The following is a 27,745-nucleotide window of genomic DNA, read 5'->3' as shown; positions in this document are numbered from 1 at the left end:
TCATCACCCTCTGATTCCTGACACTTCAAATACCAGGATCCAGATCCTAGGGAAGGCAGCAGATGAAGGGAAACTAGGCAAAGGGAAAAGCTTTTGTCTGTTGGGGGCACAGTTTCACTACTTTTTTTTCCTGAGGAATCCCTGAAATTCTTGTGCTTTCATCGATAACAAAAAAATATGATTAGCGTTAGGAGCGGTGAGGTGATGAATACAATCAAAAGAAAATAAATTTGGCAGCCATATCATACGCTCAATTTCTACTAAACTCTCTGAGCCATTAAAATATTTAACACAGCTTGAAGAATTGCAACGCTAACCCTCTAGACCCAGCGTGGAAAGCACAACATGATGGCAAAAGCCATCCCTCCCTTACGAGGGCTCCCCACACCCAGTGACTCTGCAGCAGGGACACCCTCCTGTAACAGACCTACTCATGAAATGTTTGGATAATGGTTTACGTTTTCAGGAATTTTGTAAGCCAGTTCTTAAGTCTTGGTGCTGGAAACTGGCCATGATGGAAGTTCACACATTTCCACACCATAGTCATCAGCAACCACTTCAAAGCAGCACGTCACTGCACACAGTCACTCCCGGTGTGTGCAGCAGCCTCATCGCATGGGGTCCCAAAGGCAGCTTCCATGTCCTATTCCTAAACTGATGCTTTAAATCTTCCCTTACGGGTAAGTGAACTGTTCACAGATAAGCACATCGGTTTTGTATACAGGCCCACATTAAGCTTCCAGCACACGGATTAACGCTTTTTGCCTTACTAGGCAGCAGGGTCAGAAAGACAAACACCACACCACTAGCCCAAAAAGGAAGATTTCAAAGGCATTCCCTTACCTAGCTTTAAGGGCGCGTCTCCCACAGAAAGCACAGACCCTGTCCGACCAGCTCAGGAAGAAGCAAACACTATCCTGCGAGCTAATACCTGCGCGGCTGCTGGCCGGGCTAACAGGGTCTCCCTCAGCGCCCTGTTCAGACTCTGAATGGGGGACTCCTCACTCGCGGCGGCACCTGTTGGCCTTGGCAAAGAGTCCGGCTGCTCCTCGTCACCCTCCACCAGGGATGACCGGCAGGGTTCGCTCAGGACAGCTTCAAATTTCTTCATGAATTTAAAGAGGGTTCTGGACCCGAGGTAATGAGAGATAAGGGCAGGAAAAAGTAAAAATGGAAAAGTGAGGAAATATGTAAATGACATAATGCATACACAGGCAACTTAATAACTTGTACCTTTGGTATACAATGAGTGTCTTAGAAACTCATAATCTTTTTTTTTTTTTTTAAGGAAAAAGCATGGCAGGTATTCTAATCTCAACTGAAGCCAGGAATGGTGAGATAACTTGGCTGAAGGTGAGCAGGTGGCAGAGGACTCGACCTTCAGCAGCACACAGCCTGCTCTGCCTCCAGACACATCAGTTCCTCCCACAGTGAGACTGCTTTGGGTGGGAGGGGTCGGTGCTGGGCAGCCAGCAGAACAGTCTAGTGTTTTTTAGTAAGTTTAAGGTAGCACAAATCAGGCCTTTGTAACAATGTAGTTATGCTGTCTACAATTCAAAAATTCTGAGTTTTGGCCACTCCCCATTTTAAAAGATGAATTACCTGTGTGTCTTTTCCACAGATTGCTTAATAGACCAGAAGCTGACATCATTCCACTTGGATATCTTAACAAACTCCTGTAAGATAAATGAAGCTCAAGGAAGGGCTTTACAAAGGTGGTATCATTCTGTTTCTTTCTAGATCACCCGTGTGATGACCAGATCTCTCTTCATCCCTAACACAGGATGGTGTGTCAGTGAACAAGTAAAACAAGTCTAATAAAGGGACACGTGTTTGTCTCAAAGCAATGGAAAAAAGTGCTGCTACAATCAGTATGTCGCTGTGTACTCTAGCATAAACCGGCGTTGGTTCCACAACCGCTGAAAGTATCAAAGGATTCTCATTACTCCCCAGCACGGCCATAGCCCATAGCCCAACACCAGGTGGCGCTCCTCTGAGGTGGAAGAGGGAGCCATCCTCTCTGGCTGTGACTGGGGAGGGGGCCGTAACAGTCCTCTTAGGCACCTCTGATGGGTGCCACTCCATGGAACCCTCACACACGTGGCCAGGGCACCAGTGGAGCCAATGCCACAAAACGCAAAACCTGCCATCCTGCTTGGTAGCTGCTATGCTCCCCTTCATTCCTCAGAGCCCCCATTTCACTGTTAATCCAATTAGGAAACAGAACTGAGAATTTGCTGCTTTTGTTCTCCCAAGAGTGATTATGACTGCTGTTCATCTTACTTTAAGCTCTTTTTCTAGAGGGGAACGAAGTTCCACAATTTTGGCCTGGACCCGGTCGAAGAACTGCTTGTAATAGTGGTACAAGTTCCACAGAACACTGCAAAGTGCATCTGGAAGAAAGAAAAAGCAAATGAAAACACCGCATGTGTTGCTGGCTTCTCCCATGGGGCTGCACACTCAGGTGATCCTCCCTCATTACTCTCTGGGCCATGACATCACAGCAGAGCTCCCAGAGATTATGTAACAGCTCGTCAGGGAGCCAGGCTTAGCACTTCCCAGAGATGCAGGCTGCCAACACTACCCCTATTTTTTTCATTTCAGTCTGCAGTGGGTATTTTCTTCAATCGCACTTTTGTTCTTAAAGAAGGCATACTCAGATGTTCTACCAAATGCACAATTTCCAACTCTTTCTCAGAATCTTACTGTAAAGTCAGCAGAAACAGCATGTTTTAAAAGATGGCATATTAAGAGCTCACCTTGACTACTCACTCACGTAAATCTATACCTTACAGTGACACTTTTATCTAAACTGCTGTGGTCAGGGATGGTAACTGACAGTAGAAGTTTTATGTGCAGTTGCTTGATATGTGGCAGTGCTCTCCTGAGATCAAAGAACCTAATTATAGCCTGGATCAAGCAGAAGCTTAGCGGGACATATGCACTGTCTAGACAGACAGACGTGCTGCCTCAACATGCCAGCTCCTAGGACTGCATCTGTTGATTTACCGCTGCCACAGTTCACTAGCCAGCGATTCAATTATAACCAGTCTGCACTTGATTTCAGTGTTTTTCTCTTTATCTTACCTGAACCACATTATAGTAAAAGACAACTGCAGGTGTCTTATTTAAAACTTGGTATGCAACAAGACACCTGTCTCATGAATTCAAAGCCTAATCATTTTAACAGCATAGGGTAAAATTAAAGAAAAAAAGTATTATACACACATATGTATATCCTTACCTTTTCCTTCGACTTGCGGCATCAGCAAGACATGACAATGGAAAACCAGTAACATCTGAAGTCGTATGTGGAACTCCCCCAGTGAGGATCCTTCAATAAATGCTTGTAATGTGCTGACCAGCAACATCAGGGTCATCTGTTTGTCATCTTTAGAGATTAAAAGAGGAAAACACATGTGTCCACAACCATCACTCAGTGTCATACACAGTCTACTATGAGATCCCGGAGGGACACCAGTTAATGTGAAATTTGGAGCAAGGACCACAGCTAAATTTCAAGCTGGTTTAAAGATGGCAGCTGCACTAGCAGTATATGTGAAATGCACTCATGGCAAAAGAGGAAACTGAATCATGAGGCCCTTGTTCTAAGCATGAGATGAAACCCTTTTAACTCAAACATTGTAACTACTACCTACCAAGACAGAAACTTCCTCTCTGACTTGTCTCATGGACACAGAGAATAAGGAAATCTTATCTTATGACTAGCTCTCTAGACTCTGGATGAGTCACTTAAGCCTCTCTGACGGCCATCATTATTCTCAGTAAGAAAAGAACTACACAGCTTTTTCGGCTGACCTCTCGGGAATACTGGCAGTCACACAACATGTCCTGTCTGAAAGCGGTAGGGGGAGGACAAGGGAGCAGTAAATCCCAGACTCTGCAGCACTTCAAGCTTAGCCTGGATCCTCTACATAAGCAGGGAATTCACGGTCAGGTGGTACCTTCCTGCTCCTCTGTTTGTTCCTGCATGTGCTTCTCCAGCATCTGGTAGATGGAGAACCAATGTTTGGTGGATTTCTCAGTGTGGCGCTTCATGGTATTATCCAAACTCATGGACCAGCAGCTGAAATGTGGGAGGAGAGGCCAAGGAGGCATGTAAGGAAACCCATTCAAATATGTGAAACCTCAGAGGCAGGAGCTAAATATTCACAATTCTCTCCTCCTAAATGAAGATGGAGAAGCTGCCAGTCTGCTGCTTCAAAATGCATGCTGTTATCTGGTCTCCAACTGACACGTGACACCAACTCTGAAGAAACAACCCATCCAAAGACCATGTCCCTACAATGTAAGTTCAAGAAGGGGAGTGACAAATGAATCACTCACTTCAGTTCCAGTTTACGCCAACGGATGATCAACTGACTGACCAAATCAAGATGTTTCCGCAGAGACAGGGTTCGACTTGCATTCTCCTCCCAATCCTGACGAGACACAGAAGAAATTCACTACAGCCATTATTCAGTCCCCTGATCACCTCCTCCCTCAGGAACATCCTTGGCTTTTCTTAAGCAAAGACCACTGGGACCTTAAACAACTTCTCCACTGATGCACCAGGTGGTGCTAGTGGTAAAGAACCCACCTGCCAATGCAGGAGACCTAAGAGACATGGGTTTAATCCCTGGATCAGGAAGATCCCTTGGAGGAGGAAATGGCAACCCACTTCAGTAGTCTTGCCTGGGAAATTCCATGGACAGAGGAGCCTGGTGGGCTTCAGTCCGTAGGGTCACAAAGAGTCGGACATGACTGAAGCAACTTAGCATGCATGCACACACCAATACATAACCATCCCGCTTATCCAGCTTGGAGATCTTTCTGGTTACCTGACTAACCTCCAGCTGAGCAAATAGCACAGGATTTGGAGACCTGAGTCTGAATCCCTGTATTGTTAGTCACGTGACCCCCTTAAAGTCCAGAGCCCTAATCTGAAAATCAGGGGAGCACCAGCCACTTCAGAGGCTATGAGAGGACTGAGGAGGTGAAGAGTGCAGACACCCAGCCAGTCTGAAGGCCAACTCGAACAATAAGAGAATCTCTTCAGTTGACGACAAACTAAAATGAGGACTAGAGAGAGAATCCTCTTACCTGTGCCTTTGCCAGAAGGATCTCTAAGCCATTCAGGAACTTTGAGATGGGGCTGGAAAGTGGGAAACTACAGATTCGGTCCATTACAACCAGCAGCTGCAAGGGGGAGAGAAAAAGATCTGGGCATGCTCATGGGACTATCAATCGCCCAGTTACAGGGTACTGAAGATGGGTCTGCCTGTTTCACGCAAAGGCCCTGCTTCACAAGCACCCATGAAAGCTGTGGGTAAAACTCCAAGGTTGTGGATCCTGCCCAAGACGAACTCTCTCTCTGATGTATTACTCTGGAAGTAAGACTGAGTTTGATAAGGTTACTCCTTATTACTCTGTTATGAGTTATTATAGAATTAGCTGAAGATCACAGAGCAAGGGTCTGAGTTAAAACTACCAAGCTTGAAAGAGCCAGACCCTTGTTTACATAAGGATGTGTCTGAATAAAGAGAGGAATGCAGCAGCATTTCATATGTGGATGGCAAACCCTGAGCAACAGATAAAGCAAGCGGAATCTCAAACACCATTCACAAGCAGCATTACAAACGTGTATATTCATCCTACAGGAAACAGTGCCTCCTCGAACCGCGTTCTGTAAAACCTCTGTCTGTGTGACCACTGTGCAAGTCAATGCACCTGGGACAGTGAGAAGCCGCCTCCCCACCACTGCCCTACCTGCTCAAGCGCCGGGTGCTCTGGCCAATCCTGCAGCAGCCGGTGAACAGCCTCTGAGAAGCCTTGAAGCACGGGTTGGCAGTGCCGAGCTTCTGGGATGTTGGGGTGATGGTAGAAGTCATAGGGCCCGTCAGGCTTCACCATCAGGTCTGAGGTCGCTTCCCCAAAGAGAGTGTTATGGGATAGGGTGCAGGCCAAAAGTTGGCTGCCCAAGAGTTGGTCATTCAGCTCAACTCCTGTGAAATTATTAACAAGATCACAGTAAAGTCAGTGTTAAGTTACAAAGATGTTAGAAACATGCTCAGAAATAATGAATGACTGGGACTGAATGAAGCAGACATTGCAATGCCATTCACCCCCAAAGCAACACAAGCCCAGGAGGCTGTGACTCTGATACTAAGTGGTCACCAAAACCTGCCAAGTTTCAGGATACACAGATAGTACTTCCACATAATCAAAGAGGGTGCAGTTTGGTTTGACAGGTTCAAATTCCCAGTTTTTGTGGCTATTCTTGGGGAAATAAAAGCTTCCTTCCTACTTGAACCATGGTGTTTTGTTTTCATGAGAAATAGAGGCAAAATGAAAGCTTCCTTCCTACTTGCATAGAACAAATCATGAGGTCACGTAGGAAACTGCATCAAACCATACCCTGTGAAATTAATTTCTGAGTTCCCGGGCTACTCCCAGCAATACATGATTTCATTAGAAAAGCACCAAAGCTGTTAGAGGGAAATTAGAAATAATGTGGAGAAACAAGACCATTAAAACTAATAGCGTATCCTTACTTTCTTAATCCCTTTAACCCAAAGTATTCAAAGGATGAGAAACCATGGTTACGGCAGAATTTTAAATCGATTTTGGAATTAGCTTTAAGTCCTTTAAGTTAAGGAAATGCCATTAACTCAAACTTAGCAAAAACAGGGAGGTAGCAGTTTTAATTGTTCCAGAAGCAGCAATCACATCGACTCATTCTGATTTCCCAAGAGCTAAAGAGAAGCAAACCACCATACCCATCAGTGGGTAGAAGTGTGTCATGAGACATGCTCCCGTCTGGTAGCAAGAGAGAAACAGGCTGAGGTAGTGCTCTGCCCTGTGGGGCGGTGGACTCTGCTGGTACCAGAGGGACCGGGCGAAGCCGAGGCACAGCTGCTGGTGGATGCGCATTACAGCCTGCATGGAGCTCTGTGACAGGACGGCAGGGCCAGGGGTGGCCTCCTCTTCTTGTCCACCTGAAGGTCCCTTCTCCTCTAGGGTGGGTTCTACCAAAATATCTGCGAAGTCCTGTAAATAACATTAGAGCAATTGAACTTGTGAAAATCAAAATCCAGTTCTAATCAGACTAAAAGGAATGGGGAGGGATGGAGTGTGAATGATCAAGAAGATGAAGTAGCAAATTATGTGCATGAAAAAGTATTTTAAAAATTACAAAACCGTTCAAAGGGAATGTAACAGCAACTAACAAAAGTGTTGCAGTCAGTTATAGAGTAAATCCTAAGAGCTCTCATCACAAGGAAAAAAAATTTTCTTTTATTTTATATCTATATGAGTGATGGGTGTTCACTATATTGTGGTAATCGTTGCATGACAGATAGAAGTCAGATCATTATGCTAAGCACCTTAAACTCAAACAGTGCTGGTTGTTGATTATATCTCAATAAAACTGAAAGGGGAAAAAAAAATCCCCAACCATTCAAAGGTGAGGTGTGTGGCACCAGGGGAGCACACTGCCCACCTTCTCATGCAGTGGGAACTGGCTCCTGAATGCCCGCTCTTCTTCTTCCTCCTCGCTCAGGGCTGTCCTGGAGGTCCTGCTCCGGTATCTGTACAGGCTGCTTTCCTGCTCCGCCTTCTCCTGGGCTATGTGTTCCTGCTCATCCCACTCATTGACGATTTCCTGAAAAATCACACATTCCAGCAAAAGCTTCTTTGCCTTTGCTGAGGCACTTATAGTGAACAAAGGTAGGATTTGCTATTTCTTTGTTTCTCATGAATACAAAACACCAGGATCCAAAAACAAACAAATGACAACCTTCAAGAAACTCAATTCCATGTAGCGGAGAGTAAATGGGCTTTGTTTGCAAACTATGTATCTGTAGCAAACTGAGTTTCCTAAATTCTCCCTTGTTGTATTGTTACAATTTTGCAGGTGTGAAAATCCGCAGGACTGGGGACCTGCTGTTAGGCGTGGGTGGTGCTCTGTATTAGGGGTGGGCAAAGTGGGCATGTGATGCAGACTGCACTTGGCCAGCACCTCAGGGAGATGGATGGCCCACTGGTTCAGAAAAGAGAAAAGAGACTGGGGACTGGGTGTTCTTGGGGAACCAATCAGGCAAAACTGGGCCATACCTTACCAGACATTTCCTAAATTCCCTACTACCTCTAAAGCCCTTTAATTGGCAAAAACTATCCAGAAACCACCCAGTACTGAGGAAGACTGAGGACATGAGCATCCTCCATTCAGGAAGATAGTTTGTATCAGAAGCCTAAGCAACCAACCAGTTAACCTTTGTCTCAGCAATTCTGCTTTCTCAAAATTTTACCCAAAGCTCTAGCTTTACGACTTTTCTTAGAATGGCACTGGTTTGGGTTTTTCTCTCTTCTAAAACAGCAAAAAGACTTTACATACAAATGTAAATATTTAGTGATAGGAATATACCAATGTGTTAACAGTTCATATGGTTCACATGGCTTTAAGTGGCAGAATCTAACAATTTAGCTTATACTTATTCTTTTAACTGTCTACAATGAGAACAAATTGCTTTTGTTGGTAAGGGATAAAAGCAGAAGTTATTTTCTTAATGTTAATAAAAGTTGATACCATCACATGGCAAAAGCCATCGTAAACAAAGTCAACACCAACAAACTAGAAGAGACCATCTGCAATGTGCATCAAGCACAAAGGACTGACATCACTAATGATTTTTTTTGATCTCTTCAAAACTAACAAAGGCCCCTAAACCTGACAATTAAATGTGAAAAAACAAGAAACAACTACTCGATCCCCACTCCCTAACCACACAATCTCATCTACCTCGGGCACGGCAAGTGTCCTGCAGGCACCCTGCTTGTGTCCCCGGCGCCTTGCTGGAGGTAGGCTCACCTGACAGGCGTGTCTGAAGAGCTGCAGGGCCCGCTGGTCCAGCTCTCCCTTGCACAGCACGTGGGAGCGCAGATACAGGAGGGCGTTCAGCAGCAGCTGTTCTCGGCTTGCGCAGGGGCTCTGGCCCTTCTCTTCCAGCTCCCGTCCTCCCGAGCGCTTGAGCATCAGCTTGCTGAGGCCACGCAGCACCTCCTCCGACTTCACAGAGCACAGAGCATCTGCGTGTGCATAGTAGGTAGGGAAGGCAGGGCCCACCGATGGGAAAGCCAGCAGGGACGTGGCCAGGGCCCCCAGCCTGTCTGCGCCGGCCAGGCCGCCCTGGAGTGAGGAGTGGACCTCGCCTGCCACCAGCCGCATGCCGTGCTGCAGCTGCAGGATGGAGGCCTGCAGTGGAGCCGTGGCGTCTGGGTACAGGGCAAACTCCTCGGCCAGCCGCCTCCGGAACTGGTGGTGTGATTGCTGCCAGGAGGCCTCCTCCTTCAGAAGGTTCTGGGCCACCTGGGTGGCCCGAGGTCCATCCGAGCGCAGGGCCTGCAGGAGCCGTGTGAGCAGATCCTGAACGGCGGCGGCCTGGGCGATGCTGCTGACGTAGTGGTGGATTTCCTGCACCAGGGCCTCATATGTAGGCAGCGGGGGCCGGCAGGCCTGCTTCTTGGACAGGCTGTAGATTAAGTTCTCCAGCTGATCAATTCTCTGGCGAAGCAACCTAAAGGCAAATCAACACCATATGCAAATTCTATCAGAGGCAAAACAACAAATCTAGACTGAGCTCTCGGGAAATAGAAGAAAGGCATTTCACTTTCTGAGGCATAAAATGATGATATACTGACAATTACAACAAGAATGGATTATACATCTACAGCATTTACCATGTGTAACTCATGTTGTCAAGCACTTTGGACGTACATCTCATTGAAGTAGGTACTATTTTATCCTCCTTTTACAGAGAGGGCACTGAGGTGTAAGGCACTGAGTGGTCTACCCAAGGTCTAAAGCTGATGGAGCTCAGAACCCACTAAACAGTACTTCCTAAGGTAACAGATCCCCTGGTGCCCATCATCGCACCCAACTCCTTCTACACTGAGAGGAAGCTCTGCTTTCAACCCTTTTGGCTCCATGTGAGTCCCCCCACACCTCTTCACAGAGTATATTTTTCCTGATTATAACTGTGGCTTTGGGATCTACTTGCTAATAGAGCTCACAGATGTAGATTATAACCTCAGCTTAACACTGTAATTACACTGCAAAATGTCTTTTTAAAAAGAAGATTCTAGCTGATAATCTCAAGTTCAAATAATCATCACTCTACAGTGTTACCTGATGTGAGGGTGAGAATGACTGAGGATGACTTCATCTTCCAGGTTTCTTCCAGTCTGCAGCTGGAATGAGAGGTTCCGGGTCTTCCACTCACACTGCAGCTGGTGTAACTAGCAGAAGAGGAGACTGGTTTGCTGTGCCCAGCTAGGACCAGGCCTGAGACACACAGCCCCGAAGGAGGGTCGCTCCCTGGATGGAAGGAACCTGGGCACCTGAATGACCCAATGATTGGGGGGTGGATTCTGCTCCACTAATCTGGACCACTCACCTCAGAGCTGTCAGGTGAAAAGAAACTATCTCATTGATGCCAATGAACTACTGAGTCTCTGCTATAGCAGCTTGCCCTTCACCCCAACTAATTTAATTTTCCTTCCTCAAAATATAGGTCTAATATATCACTGTTTAACATACTCAGTTCCTGAGTTTGGTTGGGAGTTCAAATAGCAAGAAGTACATCACATTATCTGAATCTACCTAATTCTTGAGTTTTGGATAACAAACACCAACAGTTCAAAACCTAAGGTCTACTCATTGTTGCTGTTTAGTCACCAAGTCGTGTCAGACTTTTTTATGACCCCACGGACTTAGGCCGCCAGGCTCTTCTGTCCAAGGGGATTCTCCAGGCAAGAATACTGGAGTGGGTTGCCATGCCCTTCTCCAAAGGATCTTCCCAATTCACGGATCGAACCCACGTTTCCGGGGTCTCCCTTACCACTGAGCCACCTGGGATGCCCCTAAGGAATACTATACCCTGTCTAAAGAAGTCACTCAAATCCAAGTATCCAAAACTTAATCTAGGTAGAGGGATCCAGATGGTGAGGGATACTATGAGCGTTTAGGACAGCCTATCTATCGGTGGCATGTAACTAGCATGGTGGTTATATAACCCCTCGTGGTGCCTGACCCTACTCAGAAGAACCCACAGACAGGACAACATAGTCTGTAGAACACACTCCTGGAATGTCACAGGGTAGCTTATGCACATCACTCCCCTGTGCTCTTAGAATCCAGAAGGGAGTAAAAGGAGTAATACACTAAGCAAAGCCAGCCAGTCAGGATGCAGCCCACACTCCAACCCTCCCTTCATACCTCTTCCTTGGCGTACTTGAGCTTGTACTCCCTCTTCACGGCGGGGTCGAAGCGCGCCTGGGGAAGCCAGGTCTGGATCTGGAGCAGGCCCAGGCTCACCCACAGGCTCCCACGGCGGGCTGGCTCGGGCAGGTCGCACTTGCCCTCCACCTCCCCGAACAAGTGGCGCAGGGAGGTAAGCAGGAGGCACAGCAGCTCCTTGGGCAGCGCCTCCTGCCTAGCCAGGTCCCCAAGAGTCTCGCCCACGTGATGGAAGGCTTGGCTGTCCCCGAGCAGCAGCTGCCTGCAGTTGTGCACATGCTCTTGCTGCCGGGGCTCGGGGAGCAGCTCCGCCAGGCCGGTCAGATGCCGGCCCAGCACCAGGCCCTGGAGCTGGGAATCAGTACGTCTGCGGGGACAGGGGAGCACTTACTGGGGTCTGCACTGCAGTCACCAGCATTCCTTTCTTACACTAGCATTCGTTCTTCCAGAAAACAGCGAGGCAGACTACACTGCTCTCCAGACTACACCTGGAGATGAATTTCTACTCTCAATCTGATATGGTTTTCTAGGTACCACCCTCTTGGTGACAATACACTGACAGCTGGCAGAGGGGCTGGCCAGCTCATAGCAGTCTCTGTTATGGACCGAAAACCTGCTCATTCAGCCAAAAAACACCTTTCCTCCACCCACCAGAAAGAGCCACTACCCAAGCAAGCTCTGACCGAGGTCCCCATGACACCCTGGAGGAAAGACAGGAGCTGTACCGTCTACCCAGGGAGAGGGGATACCTGAACTCTGCCACCACCGGGACAGCCATGTTGGTCCAGAGCATCGAGCTGACATCCCGGAGCTGCTGGCATCTCTCGACCCACTCCCCCAGGGTGACTTGTGAGGACGACAGGATGGGGAGGCCGCTCACATCCCAGGGACTTGCTCTACAGCTGCTGGTCACGATCTCAAAGCAGCACTTGGAGAACACAGCTCTGCTGAGACTGCCGGGACCCTGAGGGAGGGAGAGGAGTCAAGTTAACTTTTAGAAATTAACTAAAGGGGTTTCAACAAGCAGCACTGGGGCACCTCAGGTTGTCAGGAACAGGTAACCGTCATCCGGAGACAGGACCAGACTGGCAGAGTGAGGTCGGGTGCAGTGGGCCCTTGAAGGACTCCATTCTCTACGAATGAGGAGCAGGGGTTGCTTTTGTCAAGCAGGAGAAAACCCCTCACACCTGGGCATCAGGAAGACCATTTGTGCGGCAGGGCTGGGGGCACACCGCCGGAAGGTGAGACTTGGAGGCAGGGGAAAGTGCTGGAAGACAAACAGACGAGCCAGGGACAAGCCTCTGCTCCCTGGAATGTCAACCTGGGACACAGGAACAGTGTCCATGACAACAGGTTAGGGGTGAGATCCACAGGAAAGCAAACCTCGACTGTATGCAACTCTTGGCGATCCATAAGGTTTAACACTAAAGGCTTTGAGATGTCTTATATTAAAGGAATCAATTTTGATATAGGAATGGAACAGAACTGAATCCTACATCCATAAAAACTTATGAGAATAAAGTACTGTGTCAGAAGTGGCATTTCAAATAAGATGGAAAGAATGAACTAGGGGAAACTAGTGTTGTTAATACTGCTTTTGGATATATTTGTTTGTAGAAGATAAAAAATTTACATCCCTACCTCACAAAAGAAGATATTCTGATGAGACTGACATAAACATAAATATGAACAAATGGTTTTTAACTCTATGCGTAGTGAAGAAAGACTTATTTAAAAGCGTATCAAAGCCATAACGTAGCAAGTGGCTACTGTATTTGAAAACTATAAAATGTGTATGATATAAGAAAACATCTTCAAACCTGCGAGACAACAGAACACTAGAAATATATTTCCAACCATGTTAGATGAAGGTTTAATATGCATAATATATAATGAGATCTTCATTAATAAAATGACATTTAATGACCCTTTTTAAACAAAATGGGCAATAAACATGACTGGAAAATTCAGAGAAAGAAATAAAAACAAACAATATACATATGTAAAGATGTTCTATCTCGATAAAAATCAAAGGAATACAAATTAAAACAAGTTCTAAAGTGAACGACTGGTAATAATTCAAAGTATTAATGACATCAAGTGGGGCAAAGATATGGAAACACAGGATATGAGAAGTGATCCCTACTTCATGTCTTCCCTCTTCACCATCTCCTAGCAGGAAGAGTGAAAAACAAAACCTACTTCCCTAGACGTTCTGATAACATATATAAATCTCTTTAAATGTGCACACACTTTGGCCAAGGGTTAAATCCCAAGCCTCATCACAATCCATGGAAATAGTAGACAAGTAGACAAAGGCTTATACAAGGGTAGCTGATGCAGGGATGCTTGCTACAGGAAGCGGGAGGAGAAGGCAAGAAATCTCAGTGCTTATCAATAAGAAAGTGATAAAATGCTTTGCAGCACAGCAGTCCAGTGGAATATCTTAAAAAGAACAAGCTGGGTGCTAGGTGCAAATTTTCATGACATACTATGTGAACCAAGGAAGTAGCCTTGCTTTTGATTACACGAGAGAAATTTTTTCTACTGTCAAACATTTTTATAATTTTCTGCCAACAAACCTTTAATGTGGGGTCCAGAAGAGACCTGGGTGTTTCCCTCTGCTGTTCACCAGGCAGAGGGTTCCACTTCAGCCAGTACTCTGGATGTGTGGTCACAGTGCTGCTCCAGAAAGACGTAAATGTGGAATTAAACAACTCGGACCACAAAGAGATCCTTTCTTCAGTAGTCATCTAGAGATAAAGGATTAATCAGATAAGAGAGTATTCGAGAAAGATTCTATAAATCCAGTTATAAGGTCTCTGTCTTGTAATATCATCCAGAACTAACATGGATTTAAAGATTATTAATCCTAATGTTTCTGATTTTCTGCCACCCCAGTTATCTTAGTCACATTATTTAACCTATTTATACTTTGATACAACATGAGAGCTGATTCTGTAAGAGTGCATGTGAAAATGTAATTAAAATAATCACATAATTATGTATCAAAATAAATGAATAAAACATTATCCAAAAAAATTTAAGGTTGTACTAATGAAGTAATAATAACTACAATTTACCACTATTCATATTCAACAACTTACTCTCTATGGAAGAGTAAAAAACACTAATAATACATTTTTGAGCAAATAAAATAAAAATTAGCAAATATTTTAGCCTCATTTAACTGGGAACCAAATGGAATGAAACTGTGATAAGAGCAGGAAAATATCTACACTATTACTGAAAAAAACATTCAAAGTTCTCCCCTTTGAAACTTAATTCAGAAAATATTAGTTTTACAACACGCAATTTTTAAGATTATTCTGCAACGTTCTGCAACCAGTGTGCCACAAAAAATCTAATCAGTTCACAGCGCAAAGGAGGCTTTTGATTTTGACTTTGATTTTTACCTTCTGATGGTGCACTAAGGACCAAAGGTCTCGAAGCTCTTGAGGATCAACTGGTGTGTGCTTAAGACAAAATGTGATGTGATGACTTATCTCCTCATCTATCTGAGGCTGCTGGTGTTTGCTTGACCTGCTCAAGAAGTAGAGAGGGGGAGAGAGTGAGCTGTGGGCTTTCCATGAACTGTTAGAAAACTGCTATGGAAGGGGAGATGGAACACACACAAAATAGGCAAAGAATCAAGAATTTTTGCCTTTCCAAAGTGACAAATGACCTCCCTCTGCTTCAGCAACTTCTCCCCCTCAAGACAAGGCTGTGCTTTATTTTAAATGTAGGATACACAGAATAACCTTCCAAGAATATAAGCTGCCTCAAAGGAAAAAAACCTGAAGGATGGCTCACCTTCTCAGACAAGCCTGTGTCATAAAATCAGCTGTGACTTTGTACTGCCAAAGCATAGCCAGGTATTCCATCACAGGCCACAGCTGAACACTCCTGGTGAGCTGGATTAAGGAGCTAAAGTCTGGCTGCGACAGGAAGGAAGCATCACTGTGCTTCTTCTCCAGAAAACCAAGTGAAATTCCTTTGGCTTTTAGTTCTAAACACTGAGCATTCACAAGATTCTTCAATCCATCTGGACAAAAAGATACACAGCAGTCAGTGGTCACGCTCAGATTCCCAACAGCCAGTTATGTGACTATGAGCTTAACTTGAGTTCAATTTCACCTGAGCTCGAGTTTCTCATGTGTTAAATAATATAGTATTTATATACTATGGGGGGGAAGAAGGAGAAGAATATCTAAGGGAGAACTTTTGAAAACTTACTGACAAAGAAAAAGAAAAAACCAACTTATTGGCTGCAGAGGACATGCTTAGAACCACTGTCAGCTAGCCACACACCTGAGTCAACATCTTCCAGAATATTAGCTCTGAGGACCAACCCCCAGGCCTGGAGGAGACTTTTCTTTAATGTCCCTTCAGATGCAACCATTTGGAGCCGACTAATGTCTTCCTGCCATCCACTCTCCCCAAGAGCAGGCATCCACTCTCTGATGGTAAGAGCTTTGTTAAAGACCTTCAGTTGTGAAAAACACTCTACGACCAGCTCGTCCTGAAACAACAAAACCCAGGAAAGCCTATTATAGAGGAGAAAAGTGGTTCTTTTTAGAAGCCTATTCATATCTGAAAAAGTTTTAAAATATTTCCTCAATGCTTCTACAAACATAAAGTTGGTTTACTCCTGTTACTCTAAGGATATTTTACAGTAATAAAGTTAAAAGTCTACTCAACCTTAAAAGTCTCAAGACTAAGTAAAACAATAACACTTAACAAATCAGTAAATAGTGCTCACTGAACATTCAAAAATTTACAGGCAGGGCTGAGTCTAGTTGAAGCTCAGTGCCCACATTCCAAGAGAGCTTCAGAAGAGGTCAAATCTTGGTGTTTACTACATGCTTCCAAATTGTACCTTAAAAGGAAAGGGTCGTCCCAGGAACTTCTGCAACTTCTTTACACCTGAGAATCCACCAGTTGGGCTCTCCAAGCAATTTTGAATATGTTCTGAAACGGTCTGAACCTCTTTGTAGTATCTTTAGCAGAGGAGATAAAAGGGCAGAAGGGAGGTGAGAAAAGGGGGAAGTGCTGGATATTAAGGGACACTGCATATACTTTATACGAGATTTACATTCACCGACAAGTCAAAGAGGGAGCAAACCAAAGTAAAGTAAGAAGAAACACATTTCCTTTCCAAACATCAATCCTGTAGATACTGACGTTGTTTCTCTAAATGTGAGTCTTACTTGTCTTCATGGTTCATCAGGAGTTGGGGGATCCGACAGACCAAACGTTTTAAAACCCAGTGCCAGTGAAGGGCAAGCAAGGCCAGGCCCGAGGCATCTACTTTAACTGTGTCGGCCATAGTCCAAAACCGGTCCCGCCACCGCACGGAACCCAAGATCTAAAAACAAAGCAAATCAAGACCGCTCACAAACATCTCACAGTAAAGGACACAAAACACAGACTTCAGTAGTTAATCAATACACAACATATACATGTTAAAGATCTAGCATTCGACTGGAATATTTTTAGGGATATTAAGGCAGTCAGAGAAGGCAAAGATCTTTCGTCCTATTACTGGAAGTTCAGAGCTATTGGGGAAAATAGAATCACTGGGTCATGTTGTAAGTGTACACTCAATGTTAATAAGAAATCACAACTTGCTTTACAAAGAAGCTGCACTATTTTGAATCCCAACCAGCAGTGTAGGTGGGTTTCAGTTTTTAACCTTAGCCATTCTGGTGAGTGGAACTGCACTGTGGTTTCTATTTACATCTCCTTGATAACTAATGATATAGAAAATTTTCCAAGTTCTCAGTGGGCATTCATTATCTTCTGAGAAGCATCTATTCGAATTCTCTTGTTCCTTTTTAAAACCGGGCTATTACTTTGGTTTTAAACAATTTATATACAATTTATGAACAGTGTCTCCTAGTGTTTTCATTTTCTTAAAGCTGTCTATTAAGAACCATTTTTAATTTTGACAAAATTGAATTCATCAATTTTTTCTTTTATGAAAAATGCCCTGAAATCTTTGCCTATTCTCAAGCTGTGAATATTTTCTATGTTTTCTTTTAGAGGTTCATTAACTTTAGCTTTTAGACATAGGTCTATAATTCATTTAGATGTTAACTTTTCTGACATAAGGCAGGGGTAAAGGCTCATATTTATTACATGGATATCTAGTTTTTGCCTCACCATTTGTTAAAGAACTGTTTCCCTCATTAAATTAATTCACTATATATTACTATTTGAGGGTCTACTTCTAAATTCTCTTTTATTTCATTAGTCTATGTCTATCCTTATGACAATAACTACTGTTTTCATTAATGTAGTGTTGTAATGCAAAAATCAGGTACTGAGTTTCCAACATTGCTGTTCTTCTAATTAGGTATTCTTATGGCAAAGTAGTCTCCAGATTAGTGGTAATCTTTCAGGCTTTATGATGTCAAAGCTATTTTCATAATAATATCATGTTATTTGTCCTCTTTGCTATGGTGACATCTGCAGTGATAGTACCAAAAAGAAGGGCAGGGGCTGGGATGGCAGACAAACTGTGATTGGGTGTCTGGCAAACAGTGTGTAGAAAATGAAGTCAATCTGTCAATTCAAGAAAAACAAGACTGCCGAAAATAAAACTCAAAACTTTTAAGCAAAGCTCAGAACTCTGAAAAACTAAGAGCCTGACAAATTCCCAATACTTAAAAGATTTTCTGATGAAGTCCTGCGGTAATTTTTCAAGAGTATGACTTCTTAATTTATATTGGAAAATGAAATGTGCCAACATTTGGAAGATCTGATAACTCACTTAACAATACTTTCCAAATTACCAATGCACAAGCTGCAAATATACACAAGGGTAACATGCAAGGATAAAGTCCATCCAAAGTGTATGTCAGGCCAATGAATTTTAACACATGACAGATCACTATTTTTTCAAATTCCACATTATAAGTAACCTTTACAAAACTATCACTTGTCAAGCTGTGGTATACACTCAAAGGCCATTCACAATTACATGGGAATGTTTATTAAACTAGCCTTCACTTTCCAAGCTCTTAACAATATGAAATAGAGGTCAGCTTCTCTTCAGAAACTTCAACCCATACAACATATCATAAGAGAGCAAATCAGGGGCAGGTGTGAGAAACCGGCTTTCCTTGTTAAGCCAGACATGAAGAGATTTGCAGAAATGTAACACCGTTCCACTCTTAATTTTTGTTTTGGAAAATGGTTGGTTTTTCATTAAAAATGTTACTCATGTTAATGTGAATTTGTTACTGTGTTTTTAAACAGACTAACACATAATTTTTTACATTTCTCAGATTTACTTCGTAATACAGTAAATATACATGTAACCACATACGCAAAAGTTCTTTGAGATTTGGGAATGGGGTGGGGCAGGTCTTGAGACTAAAAAGTTTAAGACCTACAATTCTAATTTATCACAATTTCTGGAATAATCTGGATTCAATCCCAGTTTAGTCCACATGTGACAATCATGTCTAAGAAGGCTTAAGTAAACTAAAATATAACTGTTAAAATTCTGATTTTTAGCAACAAGTAGATGGACAAATAAGTTATAGTATGTATACATTCAACAGACCATTACTTGGCAATAAAAAGGAATGAACTGAGACACAAAACAATATGGATGTATCTCAAAATGATTTTAAATGAATGTAGACTGATAAAAACAATATAAAATGCCAGAAATAGAAATATAAAAGCAATATAAAATGCTGTAGTAACAGAAAGCAGATCAATGGAAACCTGCTGGAGGCAGAGGGCAGGAAAACGGAAGAGAAAACAGAGGACGGAAGGTTTGAGGGTGATGGGTGGGCTCCTTGTTATGACTGTGGCAACGGCATCACACGTACACACAGGCCAAAACATATAAATCTGTACACTTTAAACACACGCAATTTATTATCTCAATTACACCCTTATACAGCTTTAAAATACGAGTATCTATTTAAAATTCACACAAACAATTTCTCAATATTGGACATATGACTACAATGAAGTTAGTTGTTCCCCTAAAAATCTTTGTGTCAGGAAATGTCACTTAAAAGAAAAACAGGTACATCTCCTCACCTCGTTAACACCAGCATCAGACAGCGTGCCCTGAGAGGACTGTACCCAGAGCAGGATTAACGTATCACAAAGTTCAAAGAAAGCAGCAAGATTGACCACGATTTCATGGGGCAGGCTGTGATAGCTCTCCGGATCTTACAGTTGGTATAAATAAGAACATTTGATCAGTTTTAATTCTGTGGACATTTTCAAAATTAACAGCAGTCTAGAACTTAACATTGTCCTCAGTACAAAGGTCAAGGTCAAAGTTGAAAGCAAATCTTTGCCTATAATTATTAAGTTAGCAAATTAGGCGTGTATACGTAGAGATGTTCATGTATCAATTAAAAAAAAAAGCATTTGTTTAAATACAAAACAAATTCTAAGATATTACATATATGACCAGATGGATAGATAACAGGAAGATATGAGAAGATATAAATGAATCTCTACTATTAACATAGCTACTGCAAGAGTAAACTTTTACTGTTTTTATGCTGCTACAGTTTGAGTATTTTCCAAGAAATACCATTATCTTTTCAATTGAATAAAAAAAAAGGAAGGAGGAAGAAAAGAACCCATAACCAAATGCTTATGAGCTCATACTTCTGAGCCAAGAGACCAGGTCTCAAGCTCTGGCTCTGCTACTTGCTAGAGAGGTGACCCAGAACATCTCTGTGCCTCCCTTTCCTTACTCATGAGACTCACCTCATGGTGGCCAAAAAAATAAATAAATAAATGAGATCGAGGACATGTAAAAAAGCACTTAAGTCAAAAATACTGAGTAAAGGAAGATGTCAAAATCAGGTCACCAAATCAAAAGGAATCAGTAGCATGGCAGCACCTGCGGAACCTCTCACCATCAGGAGCGTCATGCAGCCAGATGTGTAACTGAGGAAGGTAAAAGCAACGTCCTTACCTTTATGGAATTCAAAGGACATTCTCAAAACACTGTTTCTTAACTTTTTGCCACCAAAAGAAATCGAATTTGCTTCAGTAAAAATCCGTTTTTCCCGGTCGAAATATATGATAGTCCTGAAATGAGATTCCACAATTAACAAATAGTGATCAGTTCAGAATACTTATCATAGCCTCTACCTGCTGAATCCTAAGAACCCTTGGAACATCAATTTCCCTCAGTCTGTCATTCCCCTCAGGCCTCTGAAAATTCTGGATTAGAGAGATGGGCAGTGACAAAGATGACAACTAAGCTGGTGGGGGGAGGAAGACAGAGGGCTAGGTAAACTGCCTGGTCCCACTGTGTTGCTCTGCCATGATCTGACAAACTGCACTGTGGACTCTTGACACTGGCCATCATAGGGAATTCCCTGGCAGTCCAGTGGCTGCGACTCGGTGCTTTCACCGCTATGACCCAGGTTCAATCCCTGGTCAGGGAACTAAGATTTTGAAAGCCTCTCAGTGCAGTAACCCCCCACACAAAAAAAACCCCAAACCAGCCATCATACAATTAATCTGCAATGTCAGAAGTTACCCAGGAAGGAGGATGAGGGAGTTGCTGGGAGGAAGGGGCAAGGGGTCCTCTGAGGTGTTACTACATTATCACATCAGTGAGTTCACTTTGTGAAAATTCGTCAAAACGATATACACTCATCATCAGTGGCACTTTTCTGTAATGCATGTTATATCTCAGTTACAAAATTATTTTTCTAAATCTCTTACACTGATGGCTAATTAAAAAGTATTACTGGTCATTACATTAAACAGTAAGGAATGACCAACTTATAAAACAATTATGTAAATTTATACTATATGTGACTATGTACGTAGACCTTCACCATTTGATGGGACAGACGGTTGAGGAAAGAACTTGTGAAAATGCAGGGAGCTATTGGAAATCACACAGAAAACAGTGGAAACACAGCTATCTTGTGATAAAAGATTAACCATAAAACAAATCCCACTACTGATACTCCCCAGTGTATCTATTAATAAGCACCCTGTTAAATTATTAAGAATCTGCCAATTCAAAGGCACTAGGACATCAGGGTCAGAATGACTTTTGCTGTGCATAGAGCTTGAAGGAGAGGTGGTAACAAAGGCAATCATACCAGACACTCAGCACTCCTCAGATTCAGAATATTAAATACATATTCTGTATGTATATTAATATATGTCTATATTCTTAGGCAATGTGGGTTCGATCCCTGAGTTGGGAAGATCCCCTGGAAAAAGAAATTGCAACCCACTCCAGTATTCTTGCCTGGGAAAATTACATGGACAGAGGAGCCTGGCGGGCTACAGTCCATGGGGTCACAAGAGTCAGGCATGACTTAGCCATTAAACAACCATTTGTGAAGTCACAGGGTATAGTGAGGCAAACAGTGCCCACAATAGTAGGCTTCACCTACTTGTTTGCAACAGACTCTAAAAGGGCAAAGAGCTGCTCAGGCTGGTCTGTCTGTGGGTCAAAGTCCATCGCATTTCTGATGATGTCCACAGCCTGCATGTTCCATCGGGGATCCAGAGGGATCACGGATTCATCTGGTTTAAGGAACAAAAGAAAAGGTAGAATTCTGGAGTTAAACTCTCTGTCTGGCAAATTTCAGCTGAGGATTTTCACCGTTTTACTTTGATCACATAAAGTCCTGCTGGGGAAGAGAAACGGAAATGGTTCAATCCGCGACAGTTTCAAAACCAATGCATTCACTTGCTCAGGTCCCATTACTGGTTGGAAAAGAATTCATGGATTTAATTACCCAATTTTTTGCCATTAACCACAAGAAAACTAACTTCCATGGCAGAAAATGAATGAACACACCTCAGTAATTTGCCTTTAATAAGAAAAACAACTCAAAGATTATTTTGCTTAAAACCCATTTCTTTATAATCACAGGGTACGCTGCTGTCACCTCTGCTCCTTTGGCTCAAACTTGGTATGAAAATCTCTGTACAGCAGCAGCCATCAGACTCTGACCTGTTACAGAGGTGGAGATTCCAGTGGAAGGAGCTATGACAAAACAATCGGAATGTTAATTTGAGGGTGGCTGGGTGGCTCAGTGGAGTACTTCAACCTCTAAAGGCACCCACAATACAGCAGACTAACAAATGCCTACTGTGAATAGCAAGGTACGGTGGGGGGACCCATATCCCAAAATCCAGCAAGATTACATGATCCAGAGCTACTCAGCTGAAAAGGATAAAGGAAGATGAGCCAATCAGTGGGCAAGCAAAGGCTGCTGTGAAGGGAATCTACCACTCTACTCTAGAACTATGTTCCCAAAGACCAAAGTTCCTTCATGAATGGAAAGCCATAATTCAGTTCAGCCACAATCTGACTCTGACATTAGTTTTCTCTATCATTTGATTTCTGCCCAACCATCTACCCCATTACCTTTAGTGTACACAAGGTAGTCATATGTATACATAAGATTATAATTATATAAACATAAGGCGTAGCACAAAAGCATCATGCACACTTTTTTCCCAAACCAAATGAGTAATAGCATGTTTTGATCAATGTCAGATGAAAACTGTGAAATTCTGAATACCTCATTTGATTAGATAGCTTGGATGGCTATTCCTTTTATCATTGTGGTTTTGTTTAGTAACTGTGAATTTAAGACTTTATAACTTCATCATTAAGGTTTTCTGTTTTCTGAAGAAACTGAACGTGTACTACTTTCCCTTCATCTCAAAAGAGATCATAGTTTAAAACCCTTTTTGTTAACAGTACTTACTAATACATCACAGTCTATTATAAGTTGAAGGGGCCTCAGTTCCCATATTTTTTCAAACAAAGGCAGCTGAGTACGAATGATGGACCCAGACTCAACAAGCCAGTTTGTGGCCAAGTTGGGACCGGAGCCCAGACTTCCAACTCCTGTGTTCTTCCCACTACATTGTGTGTCATCACCCTTTTTCAGAAACTGAAGAATCAATACACAGTTTTGAACAAAAGCAGCAGAATATGCATCAGGATACTCTGAGTCTTCTTTTAAAAACTGTTACAAGTGGGAGCTCTGACAGATCTTTTTCCCATGAACTCAATGGACAAGAGTGCTGAGAGCTAGAAATCAAGGCAGGTGCAGTACCTGTTACATTTGGTTGTAATATTTTGATGACATTACTGACCCCAGATGAGAGAGAATTTGAGTAAAAATTCCTAAGAGCTGCAGCACTGGCTTCCAAATGAATCTGTATTGACTCTGTGGAGGAAGGAGAAGCAGATGTTAAGTTATCATCTCAAGTAGTGCCATCCATTCAAGCTTTCTGTTCTACAGCTGCTGTCACAGTGGCCACGTCACAGGTTATGTTTTAGTAGCTACCTGTGTCTAGCAGCTACCACACAGGACAAAGCAGATGAGAATATGTATCCAATTTCCCTCTACACATATTCAGACATCACATGTACCACCCAATAATACACACATACAATGGCTCATCTATAAATTCTCCTAGAGTAGAAAAACTCACATACACTCAATTACTTTAGTCAACAAGTTCTACCCACAAATTCTTGTACTTAAAACCTTTAAAGCTACTTGGAATGAAAAACATAGGAAGAAATTAAGAATGATCATTTAGACCACTCGAACGAAAGTAAGATTAGACTCTTATGTACTTTCATGGGAAGTAAATTTACCAAAAGCAACCCTTTTCCAGAAAGAATACATGTGCAACAGAGTAAGTACAGGAAAAAAAAAAAAAAAAGCAGGATGTTAAAAAAACTTAAAAGTAACATAATACCGTACATTTTCCTTCTGGATTTGATAGAAGGCTGGACAGATCCTGAAATGCTAAGGTTTACATGGGGAAAAGTTTCTCTCGGGGAACTTCTAGGGTAGACGTGTACCTTAATGTTTTAACAGTTAAATAAACAATAATGCTAAGTCATAAACGTCCTGCTAGGAGCGTCCCCAGATGTAATTTTAACTGTGTAGTTGAAGAGGAAAACAACTGCTGAGTTATGAAAGCAGGGTATGTGTACATAAATTCCCTCATTACACAAATTAAGCTTCTTTACTCACCAAGCCCCTGTGGCATATTCTTGGCTAAATGATAAAGCCATTTAACTCTGAGCATCCAGTCTTGATTGGTTGCTCTTTCTATGAGCAATTTAACAGCCACAGCCAGCGCATCTGGCTCATCAATCCAATAAGTATCCACTTCAACTGAAGTGAACTTTAAGTTCTCCGGGTGGGAGGACTGCATAATTTTCTCTAAGTCTGGCAAAGTAAGAGGCTGAATCCTGAAATTCATTACAATAGACAAAGTTAGTATTAGGGTTAAATCTTCATTTCATATTTCAAAGAACCAAGACAAGTAACTTCATAATTAATCTATCAAAGAGTTAACAGGGAATATATAAGTTCCCTCCAAAGAGGGAAAATCAAAACATGTACCTATAATAAATAATAAATAGGGAGCAATATCACAACAAACAATGAAACTATGTGGAAAGTGATCACATAACATTATGGTCAAATATACTGGGTCGTGACCATGACCATCTAAAAAAAGAGAGAGGGAGAAAGAGAGGGAAGAAGGAAAGCAGGAAGGAAGGGAGGGAGGAAGTCAAGAGAGAGACACACAAGCTCAAGGCTCCGCTAACCTTGCCCAGTTGCTTGTTTTCATGCTCAGCCTGTTGAGACAATACGCTAAGATCTGCCCGTCACCTCGGACTTTAGAGAGGTGAGAATCTTCTGTAGTGAAGAGAGCCGAGGGCAGAGAATCTGGCCACAGCCCCAGCGCAAGAAGGGAGCTGCCCCAGGTTTCGTGTGCTTGCAGCGAAGAAACATGTTTCTCTAGGAGAGCCTGCACAAGCTGGTGGGAGACAGAAACACATGGTGTACGGTCCCCAAGACACAGTGCTCTTACGAACACTAGTGGAATAATGGCAGTCTTCTAGGCTCCCTGTGATCCTCTCAATAGTCAAGACACATTCCTCAACATACAACATGACAAAATTTCACTTTTTCTGCTGAGAGGCAAGTTTCAAGGCATATTTAATCACATTTACGCTATCTTCCAGAAAAGTGCCTGGATACCAGATCTCTGTTACAGCATAACTGCAGGTGAGCTCTCTAAGGCCATTAAAGTTGCTGCCAGCAGAGTATCCTCCCACCTCCTGCAGTGTTGTACTCCAGAAAGCTGTGTCAGACACCTCACAGTACCTGCTGGTTTGCTGGGGAAGCCTGGGAATGGACATATGCTTCCCAACATGCTTTAGAAAATGCGCTGTCTAAGCTCAGGCCTCGCTGCAGATACTGCACGATGAGGGAGGCTGTCTGAATGAGGTTCGACACCGAGGACGCTGGAGAAGCTGTAAAGAAGAAACGGTACCATCTGTGAGCAACAGATTCTGCAAAATCTCCAGAGAAAATGGACAAATTTCATCTTCACATCAAACTTCCACCCGGGCACTTATCTCAGAAAGCCTTCCAAGTGGAGTCCAGGGGGCTCACTAGCACTCAGTGAACTTGCGAAAACATTCATTCACATTCCTTGCCTGCTGGCCTGCCTCCCCCACTCCCTCTCAGGGAGCAGCACATTGTGGGGAAGTGACCAGATGACTTAAACATGATAAAGCCGGGCCACATATACCCTTGACCTAAAGCTGACACACTGAAGGGGACAAAATGGGCATGGCACCAAAAAGCACCATGGGCTTTGAAATCCAACTAAGTTGTCATTATTAACTGTGTGGCATTCCCAAGTTACTCAACCTCTCTCAGTCTCATCTGTAAAATGGAAACATACCTTGCAGAACTAATATGAGGATTAAATAAGCAGCCAACATTGTACCTAACACAGAGTAGTTTACTTAATAAATAACATTTCATTATTTTTCATTGTTACTATTACTGCCCTTTCTTGTATCTTCAGACATTTAGAAGAAGTAATACCTGTCTGTTTTAAACAATTCCAAGTTCCCTCTTTATTCAACCATCAAGAGATTCAATGATGACCGTGAAAGATTTTCAGGACAACCTTCACCAATCTCAGTGCCAAAAGTAATATTCTTCCTAGTGTGGGCCTCTGACTGCATGCCTCAGAATTCCCTGGGAAGCTTCTTGACATGCTGATTCCTCTGGCTCACTCAGACCGGCTGAACCCAATCTCTTGGTGGGCAGGGGGAGGAGGAGAGTAGCCAGTACAACTATATTATTAATAGGCTTTCTAGGTCATTTCTATCTCTATGTACACTAAATTCAAGAACTCCTAGATTAGCAGTCAAGTGGAATGACATGAATTTCCACGGGAATAAAACTCTGCAGAGGCCTGGAAGTCAAGAACCTTACCTACAACAGCACTTCGGGTCTCTGTGTGCAAAGCCAAAAGGGTGTCACACACGCTGTCCCCCACCAACCCAAGGCTGTGCAGCAGGACTTTCAGATCTAGGTCATCGGGGATGCTCCCATCCCCTTCTCCTGAAATGTAGATTTCAAGTCCACGATTTCTCATAGCTCGGGATATTTCTCCATGAACAGGATCCATTGAGAGAAAAAGTCTAGTAGTATAAGCAATTCAAAGAGGGGAAAAAGACATCAAAATCTCATTGCAACCAACAGTGTAGCACTGCAACATCCGGCAAGGGCAAAGCATATGCGGCTCATCATCAGGAGCTGGACACCAATGGCTCAACTCACAAATACTGTCTTCACCTGCATTCTATCCTCTAGTTCCAAGTGCATCAATACAGCCAGTTTCTCTTTCTAAGGAACTAAGGATTGTGTGTCCACTTTGAGTACTGAGGGCTGTAAAATTCTTACTCTCAGATATTCCCCAAATCAGCCAGCGCTAATTCATCATTCTAACTCATCTAGAGAGAAAACAAAGAGGAGTGTATTCTCCAGAAACACTTAGCTTCATAATAGTCGGTGTCCATCAACTTCTGTATCTAGCCATCTGATAGTTCACCCTTCCCCCAGAACTCAACAGCTAATTCCTGCTTACCCTCCTCGCACCAAACCTGCTCCTTTGCCAGTCTTCCCCTTTTTCAATGAATAGCACCCCATTTACCTCATTATTCAAGCCAGAACCTCAGGTGCTACCATTGCTTCCTCCTTTTCTTAACCCACAAGCCCATCAGCAAGTCCCACTGATCTGACTGCTCTCGTGTAAGCCATCATTTTTTGCATGAACTACTGCAAAAGGCTTTTAATGGGTCTCCCTGCTTCCACCCTTCACCACCAACCCTAGGCAGGGACCTCATCTTTCGGCTGACTGAGTGTACAAATACAATATGTAAGGAGGCCCTAATGAATGGCCACCTCTGATATCCAGGTTGAGACTCTGCGGCAGAAATACCTGAAATTGGGATGTGGCGTTACGGTGGGAGTGGATCCATCAATCAGTCCTCTCTCGCTAACAGTGAGGACACCTCCAGGTTCCAACAAAGCATTCAAACGATCCAGCACCGATGGGCTGTACAGAGAGAACCCA

The 27,745-nt window shown here is 43.1% G+C and overlaps 1 protein-coding gene and 1 long non-coding RNA gene across 7 annotated transcripts in view; one reads left to right on the top strand and one right to left on the bottom strand.

Moving 5' to 3' along the window:
* The window catches only part of MDN1 (midasin AAA ATPase 1), a 142,564-nt gene that overhangs the window by 37,447 nt on the left and 77,372 nt on the right, over positions 1–27,745 (bottom strand). For all 6 annotated transcript variants that reach the window (XM_081528506.1, XM_081528507.1, XM_081528509.1 and 3 more), the window contains 29 exons: positions 27,611–27,727; positions 26,602–26,810; positions 25,474–25,622; positions 24,912–25,123; positions 24,328–24,548; positions 23,392–23,505; positions 21,709–21,841; positions 20,259–20,374; positions 19,361–19,494; positions 16,507–16,664; positions 16,176–16,296; positions 15,608–15,818; positions 15,110–15,341; positions 14,713–14,839; positions 13,879–14,049; positions 12,046–12,260; positions 11,276–11,663; positions 10,187–10,296; positions 8,870–9,575; positions 7,502–7,663; positions 6,780–7,050; positions 5,770–6,005; positions 5,104–5,199; positions 4,348–4,442; positions 3,966–4,087; positions 3,245–3,391; positions 2,284–2,393; positions 1,603–1,676; positions 932–1,127 (listed from right to left, as the gene is read on the bottom strand). In XM_081528506.1, the coding sequence (XP_081384632.1) occupies positions 932–1,127; positions 1,603–1,676; positions 2,284–2,393; positions 3,245–3,391; positions 3,966–4,087; positions 4,348–4,442; positions 5,104–5,199; positions 5,770–6,005; positions 6,780–7,050; positions 7,502–7,663; positions 8,870–9,575; positions 10,187–10,296; positions 11,276–11,663; positions 12,046–12,260; positions 13,879–14,049; positions 14,713–14,839; positions 15,110–15,341; positions 15,608–15,818; positions 16,176–16,296; positions 16,507–16,664; positions 19,361–19,494; positions 20,259–20,374; positions 21,709–21,841; positions 23,392–23,505; positions 24,328–24,548; positions 24,912–25,123; positions 25,474–25,622; positions 26,602–26,810; positions 27,611–27,727 (5,353 nt within the window). The remainder of the gene's footprint in view (positions 1–931; positions 1,128–1,602; positions 1,677–2,283; positions 2,394–3,244; positions 3,392–3,965; positions 4,088–4,347; positions 4,443–5,103; positions 5,200–5,769; positions 6,006–6,779; positions 7,051–7,501; positions 7,664–8,869; positions 9,576–10,186; positions 10,297–11,275; positions 11,664–12,045; positions 12,261–13,878; positions 14,050–14,712; positions 14,840–15,109; positions 15,342–15,607; positions 15,819–16,175; positions 16,297–16,506; positions 16,665–19,360; positions 19,495–20,258; positions 20,375–21,708; positions 21,842–23,391; positions 23,506–24,327; positions 24,549–24,911; positions 25,124–25,473; positions 25,623–26,601; positions 26,811–27,610; positions 27,728–27,745) is intronic.
* LOC145520973 (uncharacterized) lies at positions 21,715–22,406 on the top strand. The gene is made up of 2 exons (XR_014064962.1): positions 21,715–21,865; positions 22,194–22,406. It is a non-coding gene; the product is annotated as an uncharacterized LOC145520973 (long non-coding RNA).

This window comes from Giraffa tippelskirchi, chromosome 9 (genome assembly GCF_054371585.1).
Source record: "Giraffa tippelskirchi isolate mGirTip1 chromosome 9, T2T-mGirTip1v1.2.pri, whole genome shotgun sequence".
NCBI lineage: Eukaryota > Metazoa > Chordata > Mammalia > Artiodactyla > Giraffidae > Giraffa > Giraffa tippelskirchi.
The sequence above is the reverse complement of the archived record's forward strand: the minus strand, read 5'-3'. Positions and strand labels throughout refer to the sequence as shown.